Source organism: Pocillopora damicornis, chromosome 4 (genome assembly GCF_964200805.1).
Source record: "Pocillopora damicornis chromosome 4, jaPocDami1.2, whole genome shotgun sequence".
Lineage (NCBI taxonomy): Eukaryota > Metazoa > Cnidaria > Anthozoa > Scleractinia > Pocilloporidae > Pocillopora > Pocillopora damicornis.
Genome location: NC_142673.1, coordinates 10,419,203 through 10,433,801, shown reverse-complemented (window position 1 = coordinate 10,433,801; position 14,599 = coordinate 10,419,203). Strand labels below are relative to the sequence as shown.

The 14,599-nt window shown below is 39.8% G+C and overlaps 1 protein-coding gene and 1 pseudogene across 1 annotated transcript; both read right to left on the bottom strand.

Moving 5' to 3' along the window:
* Window positions 1-9,741: 9,741 nt before the first annotated feature.
* Window positions 9,742-12,231, bottom strand: LOC113677653 (uncharacterized). Its single transcript, XM_027194493.2, has one exon. The coding sequence runs from the start codon at window positions 11,958-11,960 to the stop codon at window positions 10,341-10,343; it is 1,620 nt and encodes a 539-aa protein (XP_027050294.2). The 5' UTR covers window positions 11,961-12,231; the 3' UTR covers window positions 9,742-10,340.
* An 81-nt stretch (window positions 12,232-12,312) lies between these two features.
* LOC113677641 (uncharacterized) lies at window positions 12,313-14,393 on the bottom strand (annotated as a pseudogene).
* Between the last annotated feature and the right edge of the window lie 206 nt (window positions 14,394-14,599).

Sequence of the window (14,599 nt, the reverse complement as noted above, 5' to 3'; positions counted from 1 at the left end):
GTGGGTTACCGTGGTACAACATGGTTAACTAAGGGTAGATGAGGGCGAACGTAATAGAACGTGGGCTTACGTGGTACAACGTGTCTAAATTAGGATACAGGTGGGTTAGTGTGGTAGAACACGGCTAACTTGGGGTAGATGTTGGTTAACGTGGTACAATGCGGTTAACTAAGGGTAGATGAGCGTTAACGTGTTACAACGTGGCTAACTTAGGGTAGATGGGGGTTAACGTGGTAGGACATGGTTAACTTAGAGTAGATGTGGGTTAGCGTGGTAGGACATGGTTAACTTAGGGTATATGGGGGCTAACGTGGTAGAACGTGGTTAACTTAAGGAAGATGGAGGTTAACGTAGTACAACATAGTTAACTTAGGGTAGATGTGGGTTAACGTGATAGAACATGGTTAGTTGAGGGTAGATGTGGGTTAACGTGGTAGAACATGGTTAGCTAAAGGTTGATGTACGTCAACGTGGTAGGACATGGTTAACTAAGAGTAGATGTGGGTTAACGTGGTAGAACATGGTTAACTAAGGGTTGATGTGGGTTAATATGGTACAACGTGGTTAACGTAGGGTAGATGTGAGTTAACGTGGAAGAACATGGTTAACTTAGGGTAGATGGGGGTTAACGTGGTAGTACACAGTTAACTTGGGGTGGATGTTGGTTGACGTGGTAGAACATGGTTAACTTAGGGTAGATGTGGGTTAACGTGGTACAGCATGGCTTACTTAGAGTAGATGGGGGTTAACGTGGTAGGACATGGTTAACTTAAGGTATATGGGGGCTAACGTGGTAGAACGTGGTTAACTTAAGGAAGATGGAGGTTAACGTAGTACAACATAGTTAACTTAGGGTAGATGTGGGTTAACGTGATAGAACATGGTTAGTTGAGGGTAGATGTGGGTTAACGTGGTAGAACATGGTTAGCTGAGGGTAGATGTACGTCAACGTGGTAGGACATGGTTAACTAAGAGTAGATGTGGGTTAACGTGGTAGAACATGGTTAACTAAGGGTTGATGTGGGTTAATATGGTACAACGTGGTTAACGTAGGGTATATGTGAGTTAACGTGGAAGAACATGGTTAACTTAGGGTAGATGGGGGTTAACGTGGTAGTACACAGTTAACTTGGGGTGGATGTTGGTTAACGTGGTACAGCATGGCTAACGTAGAGTAGATGGGGGTTAACGTGGTAGAACATGGTTAACTTTGGGTAGATGTGGGTTAACGTGGTAGAACATGGTTAACTAAGGGTAGATGGGGGTTAACGTGGTAGAACACGGTTAACTTGGGGTAGATGTGGGTTGACGTGGTAGAACATGGTTATCTAAGGGTAGATGTGGGTTAATGTGGTAGAACATGGTTAACTAAGGGTAGATGTGGGTTACTGTGGTAGGACATGGCTAACTTAGAGTAGATGTGGGTTAACGTGGTAGGACATGGTTAACTTAGAGTAGATGTGGGTTAGCGTGGTAGGACATGGTTAACTTAGGGTAGATGTGGGTTAGCGTGGTAGAAGATGGTTAACGTAGGGTAGATGTGGGTTAATGGGGTAGAACATGGATCACTTAGGGAAGATGTGGGTTAACGTGGTAGGACACGGTTAACTTTGGGTAGATGTGGGTTAGCGAGGTAGAACATGGTTAGCTTGGGGTAGATGTGGGTTAATGGGGTAGAACATGGCTCACTTAGGGAAGATGTGGGTTAACGTGGTAGGACACGGTTAACTTAGGGTAGATGTGGGTTAGCGGGATAGAACATGGTTAACTTGGGGTAGATGTGGGTTAATATGGTACAACGTGGTTAACGTAGGGTAGATGTGAGTTAACGTGGAAGAACATGGTTAACTTGGGGTAGATGGGGGTTAACGTGGTAGAACACAGTTAACTTGGGGTGGATGTTGGTTGACGTTGTAGAACATGGTTAACTTAGGGTAGATGTGGGTTAACGTGGTACAGCATGGCTTACTTAGAGTAGATGGAGGTGAACGTGGTAGAACATGGTTAACTTTGGGTAGATGTGGGTTAACGTGGTAGAACATGGTTAACTTAGGGTAGATGGGGGTTAACGTGGTAGAACACGGTTAACTTGGGGTAGATGTGGGTTGACGTGGTAGAACATGGTTATCTAAGGGTAGATGTGGGTTAGCGTGGTAGAACATGGTTAACTAAGGGTAGATGTGGGTTACCGTGGTAGAACATGGCTAACTTAGGGTAGATGTGGGTTAACGCGGTACAACATAATCATTGTTAGCCAGGGGCAGAAGTGGGTTATCGTGTTAAACCAATGTTAACTAGGACATATAGTAAACCATACATGAAGTTTATATTATGAAAGTTGTCAGTCATTTTATCGTCCATATGGTATTCAGCCATAGCGTATATTCCCTGCACGTCCTATTTCCTTTTGATCTTTGAAATCTTCCCATTTAATCGCGGCAGGCCATCAAAAACACTTCTTTGAGGATGCATAAGTTTCGGCCGTTGAGAGTTAAACGACATGTTTTGAGCACGAGCTCAGTGCACCACGCGTCGAGCATACCAAAAAACAAGAAATTCAACAAAAAGCCATTGCTTTTGTCTAGGAATATGCTAAATGTTGATTGACTGAGAGACGCCTCATGGACTTCCTTGAAATAAAATCGCCATCTTTCATGGGTTTTAAAAGGAATGAATGGGTTTGGAATAACTGATTCATGAAGGTAGTTTAGGTACCTTGAACCCGTTGACCTAAAGTTTTCAGGACCACAACAAATGACCTCGTCACATATGACAATTGTCTAGACAAGGCGATAACTGACCTCCATAAAAGCGTATAACTGGACAAATCACATCATATCCAACGTCCCAAACATATTTTGGAATCTCCTGTGTTTTATGCCATGAAAGTTGAGCGTTTGCAGGAAGAAATGCGGTCGCTTGGCCGCAAAACAATATTATCATCAATCTGCTTCACAGAAATTTTACTGCATTTGATTCAAAAGATAAACAATAATAATAAACTTACCATCTTTCTTATTCTTTTACAAATATTATTTTATGTGGAAAGTTACAAAAGCTCTACCACACGAAAGAACTACCGGAAGTCACGCACGAGAGCTGCGATCGGAAAAACTGATCTTAAGAATTGCATTTGAAGTTTCCCGAAAATTGAAAACAGGCAACTTATTCTAGCAGAATGCATTAAAACGGCCTTTCGCTCGAAATGCGGCACACGGAAAGCAGTCTCTGTTGCGCTGACGTAAGTCACTGTTAATTACGCACTCTTTAATTCTGGCCCCGTCCACACTAATGCGTGGTGAATTTATTCAATACGAACAGAGAAACAGAAAGCTCACCTTTTCTTTCTGAATTAAATAGCGTGTAAATTTAGCTATGAAAAGTGTCCTTATCTACATTCAACAATATAAAACTGTTCTAATGAGGCCTTAAACTGCTGTTTTAAAAGTAAAATCCAAAATCCAAAATCCAAGCTTTTGCCGATCAACGGCATCATCAGGGATGAGAAAATATCCCGGGCGCGATATCTATAGGTAAAGAAAGTGTAGGGTGAAATGCGTAAAAGATGTGAAAACTATAGAAATAAACTGTGAATGGAACACAAGGCTCTAATGATGGACTGTCTCTAGACAAAGGACCTCTAAAAGTGCTAAAGAATGGTCTATAAAATAAAAGACTTAAATAGAAGTGTAGGCTTGCACTTTCCAATGTAAAATGCTTCATAAAGGCGTAGATTAGCGGGGTCGTTTTCGTTCACAATAATCTTGACATCAATGCTTTTATAGTTTTAGTTCTGGCGGGAATAGATATGTTTTTTCATAGACGAGTTTTCATTATTGAGATGTTCTTGTAAGCGGTCGTGGATGAAGCGTGTCGCGCTACCAATGTATTGTTGATCGCAGCTGTTACACGTGAGCTGGCATACTGCATTTCGTCGTAGACACAATCCGGTGTTAGAGATAGGGCATTTGTCTCTAGTGCATTTGCGCTCCTTGGGGATGTGGGATGGGGCTTGTCTGAGCGTGTAGATTTGTGGGTAATGCGTACCGCGATGCTTTCTTTGCTAACAATGTTAGTGATCTTGTGATTGAGTCGTTCAGAAATGTACGAGATCTTAAGTTGTGACCATTCTGTGTTGGCAGGTTGAGGGTTTCGTTGGGGGTTTTTGTGGGCGTTTTGCTTGTTCTATACTGTTTTCTGGATAACCGTTAAGGCGAAGGATGTCGTCGAATGTGTTTAGGTGTTGTGTTGCAGATATACGTGAGGAGTATCTGTCCTCGATGGGTTTTCGTTCGTTGCGAATGAAGTTGAGTTTGGATTTGGTAGGAATAGCTGATTGATGGTGGACGAATAGTTATTTCTTGGCTGGTTTTTTGTAGAATTCAAAAGAGTTGTTGCCATCCTTGGATACGGTGACTTCGAGTAATGGCAATGACGGGCCACCAGGTCTTGTTTCTGGTTTTTCAATTTCGAATTTCAAATTAGGGTGCACATTGTTTATTATATGGTGGAAGTGGTCTGCTGTTTCTTCATTAGTTGTTTGGAGATAAATGTCAACATCTCAATGATGAAAACCGCTAATCTACGCCTTTATGAAGCATTTTATATTAGAAAGTGCAAGCCTACGCTCAATTCCCGGGAAGAATGTAGTGAATTCGCAGACCTTCTATTTTAGTATTTTATTTGTGCAAGATAGCTCGACCCAAGAATAATCAGCGTTTAGTTTATAATGGGCATAAACGTGTACATTCATTAAAGTTTCAGAACGTTGTTCTTCCGAATGGGCTCATGGCCAACCTAAATGGATCCTACGAGGGGCGAAGGCATGACGCCACAATGCTCTACGAATCAAGCTTACTAAGGAATCTGCAAGAAGTTGCATGGGCCAATGATGGAAGGCCTTTTTGTTTGTAAGTCGACCCAGCATACCCTTTAGGCATTCATTTACAAGCTCCATCACCCCACAGATGGTAAGATTCAATGAGCGTATGAGTGAAGTCAGAGTAGCTGTAGAATGGATGTTTGGCTGCATTTCAAATTACTACTAGTTCGTTGAGTTTCAAAAGCAGCCCCAGATTGGCCTTAGCCCTGTTGATAAAATTTACCTAGTTTGTGGCATTCTTCAAAATGCTCACACATGCCCCTATGGGAACATTATTTCAGATCATTTTGGTGTCGAATCACCAAATCTTCTTACCTATTTCTGGTAAAATATACACAAATATTGTATATGATATTTGTAATTATTAGTGTTGTTCAAAGATTATCTCCAATATAGAGAACTGCATTTGCATGAACAGATACATTGAGACACTTCTGATAGGTCTTTTCAAGTGGTGGAAAAAGTGGTCATTCTTGTTTACATTGTTCTACAAATCCAATGTGTGAAACAGCTCTAGCTTTCAACACCATTGTGCAACACTGTATTCAAGTAATGTGTAATAAAAATTAGTCAAATATGAGTTGTCATTGTACGCTTTCATTGATGTATTCTAACGATAAAAAAAATGCTATAGGGTTCAACAAAAAGCTCTTATGATGCTAACAAAAATTTTTCTCTGTAACTAGGCTTATTTATGTTTTAACTCTAATGTTCTCAGGGACAGGAAAGAAAAACGGCTTCTGTACCAATTATAGAGTTTACTTATAGAGCGTGACTCATTAAACCTTAAACAAAAAATCTCCTCAACATTAAATAAACAGTTGTGGAAAGATTGGACTAACTGTAGCTTTAGGTAACCTGGCTAGAAAAAAAATGTATATGTTTCAATTTTCCTTTGAGAATACAACAGTATACAATCCACTTAGAACAACTTTTATTATCAAAATATCCATCATAACTGATTCCTTTTTATTGCTAGCTGTATGATGTTTTGAAATAAGAAAATTAGTAGCCAAACTTCAAGGGCTTATGTAATGATCACGATCAACAAGGCATGGTCACATTTACAGTGATTAGAAATGACAATTTAAATTATTTGGTGAGAGGTAAATCAAAGTACCACTCCTTTAAGGGGGTTATTTCACTCCAGTTTATGACCAACACAAGTCTCAGAAACTAAACAATTTTAAAGAGTAAACAATATTGGACATAATTCAGTCAAAAACTACAGATAAGTTCTTGTTATAACAGCACTAACCATAAAGAGAAATCATTTCAAACTTTTTTTAAACAATGCATATGTAAGCACGAGTAATATCAAAGTTTACTCTTTATCCTTTTTCGAAGTAAAAGCTTTAGCTGTTATTGTTGCTGTTGCAAAATGCTTATCATCTGCTGCATTAGCATCATTTGTTTTTGTTCTTCTGCATAAGCTTCGTTTGTTCTTTCCTTTCTCTCTGCTGGAACTCTCTTTCTTGTCTTTGTTCTTCAAGTTGGAGCTCTTTGTACTTCAAATCTCGCTCCGTTTTTCTTTTTTTTTTCTAGCCATGCCAGGGTGTCTCCGTCAGTTCTTCGTTTCTTTCTTTCCTTGATCTTGTCATCCTGACACTCGTCAGATTTTGATCTTTTTGAAGTTTGGCCTATTGTTTCCATTGCTCTTTTCCTTATATCAATAGCTAATTCCTTTTCTGCACTGATTTTTTTCTTTAGCACTTTCGGCTTCTGCGTCAGCTTTCTTGTCAGATTCTTTACTTAAGAGGGTTAACTCTTCCAGTAGTAAATCAAATCGCTTAGTTTTTTCGCCTTACACCTTCTTAAAATGATAATAAATCTGTCTCTAACACCTCTCGAAGTGACAGAATTAAAGAAATTTTTATGATAATTCGGATTTTTGGCAATAGTTTGCCATATATTGCCTCTTTCTTTGCTTCCAGACTTGAATTGAATAATCCCTTGAGCAGCCATCTCTCTCATGAGTAAAATATCCTTTTGTTCTGTCTAGTGCATCACAATTCTGAAAAAACGTAACGAATCAATACTTAGAAGACTTCAAACATTTTGTATAGAATACAAATCAATTAAAATACTTACTTTTTCGGTGTGTTTTCCATCTTTAAAGCAATTTCACATTCCCGACAAGACAGCAAACTGCTCGATTCTATGTCCACAACGCGACGCCAGAACCTTAGGGCGCGGGAATTTAACTTAGTACCAAGCCCATTCACCGAGCTCGACGTCCTAAATGAAGGCCGCGTCTTCATGCCAAATCAGTCTAATATGGACCTACTCGCAGAACCAATTGTTTGACTCCGGAGTCGATTTCCACAAAGGAAGTCTCCAAATATCTGCACGCTGAAATCCTCTGTTCCTGCAGATATTTTTAAAGTTTTGCCACATTCACAGCGTTGAAATCGGTTCTAATTTTGTGTTCTGCCATTCTGAGCTATTACTGTTCTTGAACGTTGAATTGGTGCCGCAGAAAATCGCCGCAAAAATCGCTACACGATACGAAATTCCGTGTGGGATCAAGGCTTGCCTACGTTGTCCAGCAATTTGTGGGCACAAATTTCCTATCAATCGTGGGTTTATTTGACAATCTACGCATTTTTCTCCCTGAAAATACCTGATCAGATACATCACTGTAAGCACGCAAAACAAGTTTGATTATTTTATGTTAGAACGCTTCCTGCTACATTCTTCGCATCTACTTCAGCGGTAGCGAAATATCAATTCGCTTGATGAGTAATTAAACATATGATACAAAAAAGAAGTACATTATGAGCAAAGAAACGCTTCACGACATTTGACTCAATGTCCGAACGTTCGGTTGACATTACACGTGAAATCTAAAGCCTAAAAGGTGATATGTCAAAAAACGTCTCTTTTCAAATCCTGTCGCATCAACGACTAAAGCGTCTTATTCTAAGCAGGTGATTATTCACATGTATTCCATCTGCTTTTCCTTTTAGGATATAAGGTTAGTAAAAATTCGAAGAGATGAAGTTAAAGCTGCTGAAAATTTTCTGTTCACTCCGGCAGTGGCCAAAAACGGATTCGTGTTTTGAGATGTGGAAATTTCATGTGGATATAGCACATGCACAAATGAACCCGCTCTGTAGCTGTCAGTCTTTAATAGCTTTCCTAATAGTCGGCAGGTCAAAATTAGACCTTTGTGGTATAAAATTACCACTTTGTTGTATGGCTTTTCTAGTATTTAGTATATTTGTATTTATTATATTCGTGTCGATTTCGCTTATGTTCGCTTCTTTTCGCTTGAGCTAACGAGAGATCTTGACTAAGTCACGTAGGGTAGCAATCAATCATGTCTATTAATTTATTTAATTTATTTGATTCATTTTGAACTGATCCTTGATCTGGTGATCCTTGATCCGGTGATCTGGCGATCCTTGATATATTTTTCCCGGGAAGCCAACCGGCTCTTGTTTCTCCAGTGATGACTCCATGCTGGTCGTAGGTCTCGACAAGATGGGAGGGTTTCGCCATCTGTTTGGAGGAAAAAGAACACAGAGATTAAAGCTCGGTCAAGGGTGTGACATGTCGTTTTCATCTTGGTTTGGCTTACTTTATTTTAGAGTATGAAATTCATGAAAAAAAATTGATCTTGCTCACGAGTAAATTTTAATTGTGTACTGAAAATTCTCAACCGGGTTCAAGAGCTTAGGTTGCAAGTTGTCGATGCCGAGGATGCTGAGACCCACAACATTATCAGAAACCTTTTAGCCCTTTTATTTCTTCCAGATAGCGAAATCCCTGTCCAGTTCAAAGCCTGGACCAAAGGCTAAGCTATTGGGATACAGATGCGGCTTGTAGCTGTTGGAAAAATTAACAAGGATTCAGAGAAATTCCTATCGGCTGCTGCGGACGAAGGTCGACCAGGAGTGGAGAAAGTATATGGGAAGAGAGAAGATGGGAAGGCAGCTGTTGAAATCATGGGCCAAGTTATATACACCACCACGCTGCAATTATGAAGTTAAAGTTTATCTACACGTCTCGAGAAACGGTTCCTCCAGGAATCACAAAATTGAAAAGGAGTCAATTGGCCAATGGAAGTTAACAAAGAGGCAAAATAAAAAATGAAAAAAAAATCTAAATCGGATCTTAAAAAAAACAAATAGGAGTCAACTATTTTGGCTTTCACATACTACAAAATTATCTTGACAGTGCAGACTATTTTTGAATAAACAGTTACATCCATAGAATTGAAAAAGTCAAAAACTCTCCTCTAGGTTTCATACAACAGCGAAAATTTCCATAAACCATCCTTCAACATAGGAGTAACATGTTATTCATTCACCACAATGTGGTTATTGACTTGACGTATATGTTAGCCTTAAGTGGAAAAATCTAGCACGGCTTTGAGTAGCGATCCCTACTTTGATCGATAAAAGCATGCGTTTATCAGCACCGTGTGGTATAGAAATAGCTGATCGCTTTGTGTATTACCATAAAACTATGACTGATTATAATTCTGCACGTTTTTCCGCTCCAGTAGTGGGTTTATCACTGCGACATTACCTGTTAAAGACCACCAGAGTACCGTTTAAACGTCATGATACGCATCTTCAGGGGTAGGGCGGGGAATCGCATTTGACCTGATGAAACTGGTGGGAACCTTCCGATAACTATTTTAAGAAAGGCTAAACAAAAGTACAAATACGGCTTTATTCTGTTAAAACTTCCGATTTAGAGCCTCGGCCTTAGCTGCGTGAACCAACACTGTCTCATAAACTCACATGTCGTGGCTGTTTTATTCAAGAATGTATCTACTCCAGTGAAGTCATTTCGATATATGTCACGTGATAACCCTAAAATAGAACCATACACCCTGACGTACAATATGTTTCAAATTATATAATTTCTTAAATTTATTCCACATTTTAAGGCTTTAATATGGAAGAGAACGTATCACTAAACTGTTTCCTCTAAATTTATCATTTGCTATGTTGTTAGTGTAGGCGCCGAAAAACGACTGCAGCCAATAATTTCACGACGGTTTCGTGTTTACCGAGATTCGCTCTACCGAAATATACCTCTCGTGGATGAAATATATAGATTACAAAAACCTTAAGGAAAAATAAAATTTTACACCAAAATAGAAATAGTGCTTCAGCAATTAGAATAATGTTAGCAATTAGAAATTTACCTAACAATTTCGATCCTAACAGGTATTTAACTGTATGAATTGGCTCTCGTTTTCCACAAAGTGTCTTGGACATCTCTGTAATGATCTGACTGAAATAATTAACGACACCGAGGCAAACAAAAATGCGCAAGCAAAAGATTACTTTGAATTACGGCTGAGGGATTTCCCGAATTTGGCAAGTGCTATTGACAAACCTTGCTTGAGATCTTACCAATGTGAGTTGGCATCGACAAATTTAAGTTCAAACAGGAACCCAGGTAATTAACACCGTAACCCCTGATTGCTTCATATTACTTAAGCAAAGGGCATCTTGCAAGGTTGAGTATTATCTATGAGGCGACCATGCATGACTACTGTGAAGTATCCACTCGACCATATTGATGCAAAAACTGCATTGACAATTGCCACAAGTGTATGTCTCTTCCATCTTTTTCTCCAAACAGCCATGACAGCAATATTCTGATAGTAAGTCTCGATCGCCAGAGATACGCTGGTGAAAACCCACTCAATCACTAGTAAAATTGACGTTTGGACGGCAAACGACTGAAACAACTTTGCAAAGGGTTGTTCCGATACGTAAATAAATTGATGCAAGTAAAAAACGCTATTTAAAGACACTATAGCAGTTGATTCATACAACATGCTCATGATAGCGGTATCAGCCATTAGTCGCTCACGGCGAGGAGTGCGAAAACTTCCCAAAGGAGCTGATTTTCTTTTCCAAATCACGTGACCAAAATGATCGATGACAACCATAAGGCTTCGTTCCAAGACTTCTGCAACACCATGAATTATTCCTAGAACTGACATGGATTGTAAACTGTTCAATTCCGCTTGTAAAACTCGAAACACGATTGCACAGCCGAAATACACTGGTGCTAGCAAAACATACGAAAATCCAGGAAAGGTAATGTTCCACAACCGTTGGATCGAAATCCTGCAAATCACTTTCAGTAAAACTCCAATAAGAGGAGAGAAGATTGCGATAAGTAGTTTATTATGCTTGGTTTGGCCTTCATAGGCTGGGTAAATAATTTGAAATGAAATAGTTGAAATAATCATGCTGAAACAGGTAGGGAGAATAAGTCGTAGGAACAAAGTGGCTCGTTGTCTACCTGTTCGTCTTTCAGAGAAATGTGCGCTCACAAGATACACCTGACAAAATATACTGGAAATAAACAAAACGCGAAGAGGGACGCTCTGTAACGAAAATGGCTTATTCAGTGAAGCTCTGTCCAAGGCTTGTAAGGTCACACGATACAATGCATCCAACAAATAAAAGAGGAACGAAACCAGAAAGAGTCTTCCTTTTAGCCCCTTCAATTGATACGGCCGTAAAAGAAAAAACATGCTAACAAAGAACCACATGTAGAGAAAGAAGCAAGATATGATACCAGATATTGAAGTAATCCATTGTACTTTTACTGGAATCGTATTTTTGGAGTTGAAAAGACAGATAAGTTCAGTTCTGTAAATGAGATAAACTAAGAGCATGTAGAGTGAGCCTATGACAGAAGATGCTATCAAGGAAATGAAAGCTCCAATGTACATTGATTTACCAACTGTGCGGAGAGCAGATAGTCTAAGTCGCTTCCATGCCATTGCTCCATCTTCTTCCTGCCTGTCATTTTGTATTTCTTCGTTTTCGTCCAGTGAGCAGGCATCTATAACCCTTACCTTGCAAGTAACATCAGTCTGATAATTCAAGGTTCTGACTTCTCTGTCGCTGTATTCCTGATAAATAAGCTCATCAACAGGGAGATAATTCCACTCCAGACCTGTGCTTTGTAAAAGCTCGTAGCCCGAAGACTCTGCCGTGAATTCGGGTTCTTCAGGGTTGAAACGCTCAGACACGCTTTGCGTAAAACTGACAAATATGTGACCAAACACCTCCATCACTGCGCTGCCATTCATGCTCGACGGTGTGGTTATTGACGCAGGGTATGGAGCTTTAAGTCGAAAGATCTAGGATGGCCTTTAATATCGATCCCTTCATTGACTGATAAGACGCAGCGCGATTTAGTACCGTGTGATATCGAAACAGCTGAGCACATTGTGAATATTGTGTGTATTACCATGAAAATAGGGATGATTTTTTTTGCATGTTTTAAGCTTGACCTGCGCAAACAATCGCAATAAGTAAGACACCAACCACATCCGAGAAAATTTCCATCATCACAGCCAACTGTCATATACTTCATTAGGTGATATCTGAAAGGAACCCTTCTGTAATTTTATTGCTGCAGAGAGAAAAAAAAAAGGACAGAAACATCTTTATTATGTCAAAGACGTCTGATGAAGACCTACAGTTTCATTTGCGTGATCTAACATTGTCTTTATAAGCACACTTATTGTGGCTATTCCATTAAGATTACAGAGAGACTCTAATGAATTAATTTCAGCAATTTAGGCCACGCGATATCCCTAACATAAAAGCACACACACTAAGGTAGAACATGTTCCAAATTGTACCACCTTTCAAATGTATTCCATATGTCTCGTGTTTCGCCCTACACTTCTCTCTTGCGTTAGCCGCTTCCTGCGTGCTTCACAACAGAACAGAGCACAGTCAAGGTTTCTTTATTTGTTAAACATAAAGTCAACCAGACTTGGTAAAGATCTCTGAAAACTCAGTCCTTACTCTTAAGTAAACGGCATTTTACAGGGGTGGCCTTCGTGTCTGAAGCGCTTGTGCATAATTTCTACCAGGTATGCACTTGACCATAATGCCAAGGGCACTGCATTAAAAACTGCCACAAGAAGATATCGTTTACATCTTTTCCGCCAAACAGCCACGACGGCCATGTTCTGATAGCGAGTCTCGATTACAAGAGATACGCTGGTGAAAAGCCACTCAATCTTCATTATAATTGACGTTTGGAAAGCAAACGATTGAAGAAACTTTAGAAAGGGTTTACTTGGTAGGTACACAAACTGATATAAGTACATTGTGTCGTAAACAGACATGACACCAATTGATTCATATAACATGCTTATGATGGCAATATCAGCCATAAGTCTCACAGCGAGGAGTGCGAAAACTTTCCCAAGGAGCTGATGTCCTTCTCAAAATAACGTGGCAGTAGTGATCGATAACGACCATTATGCTCCGTTCTAAGACTTCCTAAACTCCGTGAATTATTCCAAGAGTCACAATGGATCGTAAACCGTGTAGATCCGCTTGTAAAACTCGTGACAAAATCACTGAGCCGAAATACACCGGCGCAATTAAAACGTATGATTGTCCGGGATGGGTAACATTCCTCAGTCGCTGAACGGAAATCCTGCAAATGATTTTGAGCACAGCCCCAACAAGTGGAGCGAAGATAGCGGTTAATAATTTACCTTCCTTGTTTTGTTCGTTGTATGCAGGGTAGATGGAAAAAACCGTGATGAAACCGAGGATATGACACAAACAGCTGGGAAGAATCAATTGTAGGAATAAGGTGGCTCTTTGTCTCCTCGAATGGCCGGCCGAGAAATGGGTGGTTACAAGATATAATTGCCAGCATATATGCAAGAGAAACAAAAGAATAGGCGGCAATTGTGGTAACCCAAATACCTCGGACTTGGATATTTTAAGGCTTGCAGACCAACATGACAAAGAGCATCCAAGAAATACACAACAAACGTGGCCAGAAAGAGTTTTCTTTTTAAACCCATTAACTGATATGGGCGAAATAGGAATAATATACCGACAGGGAACTATATATAAAGAATGGCTAAACAGCGATTTTAGCAGTGCGTCTCATCCATAGTAATTGTATTGGTATTGATTCCATGGACCGGAACTGACAGTTGAGTACAGTTTTGTACGAGAGATAAGTGAACAATACGGAAAGTGAGCCTATGGTAGTCGCACTTAGAAATGAAATTAAAGCTCCAGTGTACATTGATTTACAAAACGTGCGGAGAACGGATGGTCTGAGTCGCTTCCAATCCATGTCCTCATCCTCATCTCGCTGATCTTCGTTTTCCTCCATTGAACACGCGTTCATAACTCTTACAGCAAGAGTTCTCGATGGCGGATAAAAGCACCCAGCTGTGTTGCCCCTCTCACTATATTCCTGAAAGATAAACTCACCAAAAGGGCGATAATTCCACTCCTGCGGACCTGTGCTTTCTAGAGGATCGTATCCCAAAGACTCTGCCGTGAATTCAGGTTCTTCTGAATCAAACTGTTCTGTCACGCCTCGAGTAAAGCTGATAACGGTGTGGCCAAACACCTCTATCAGTGTACTGCTAATCATTCTGGATAGGTAAGTGATTGTGGGAACACAAACTTTAAACTTAAGTTGAGATGGAAGATTAACTATAATTTTCAATAACATTATCTCTTTTGATCCATGGGAGCTCATATCGAAACAGCTGACCACGCTGTGTACAATTTCGGTATTTAGATGCAGTCTCATCTCTAAAGTTTCCTGAAATTACCATGTATTTCAAAGAGTTATCGCGACAGAATTTTCATTTTCTGTAAAGCTACCTAACAAGCTTCAAACAAATAATGTATCTGTCACGTGCAACGACACGTGACGATATGGACTAACGTT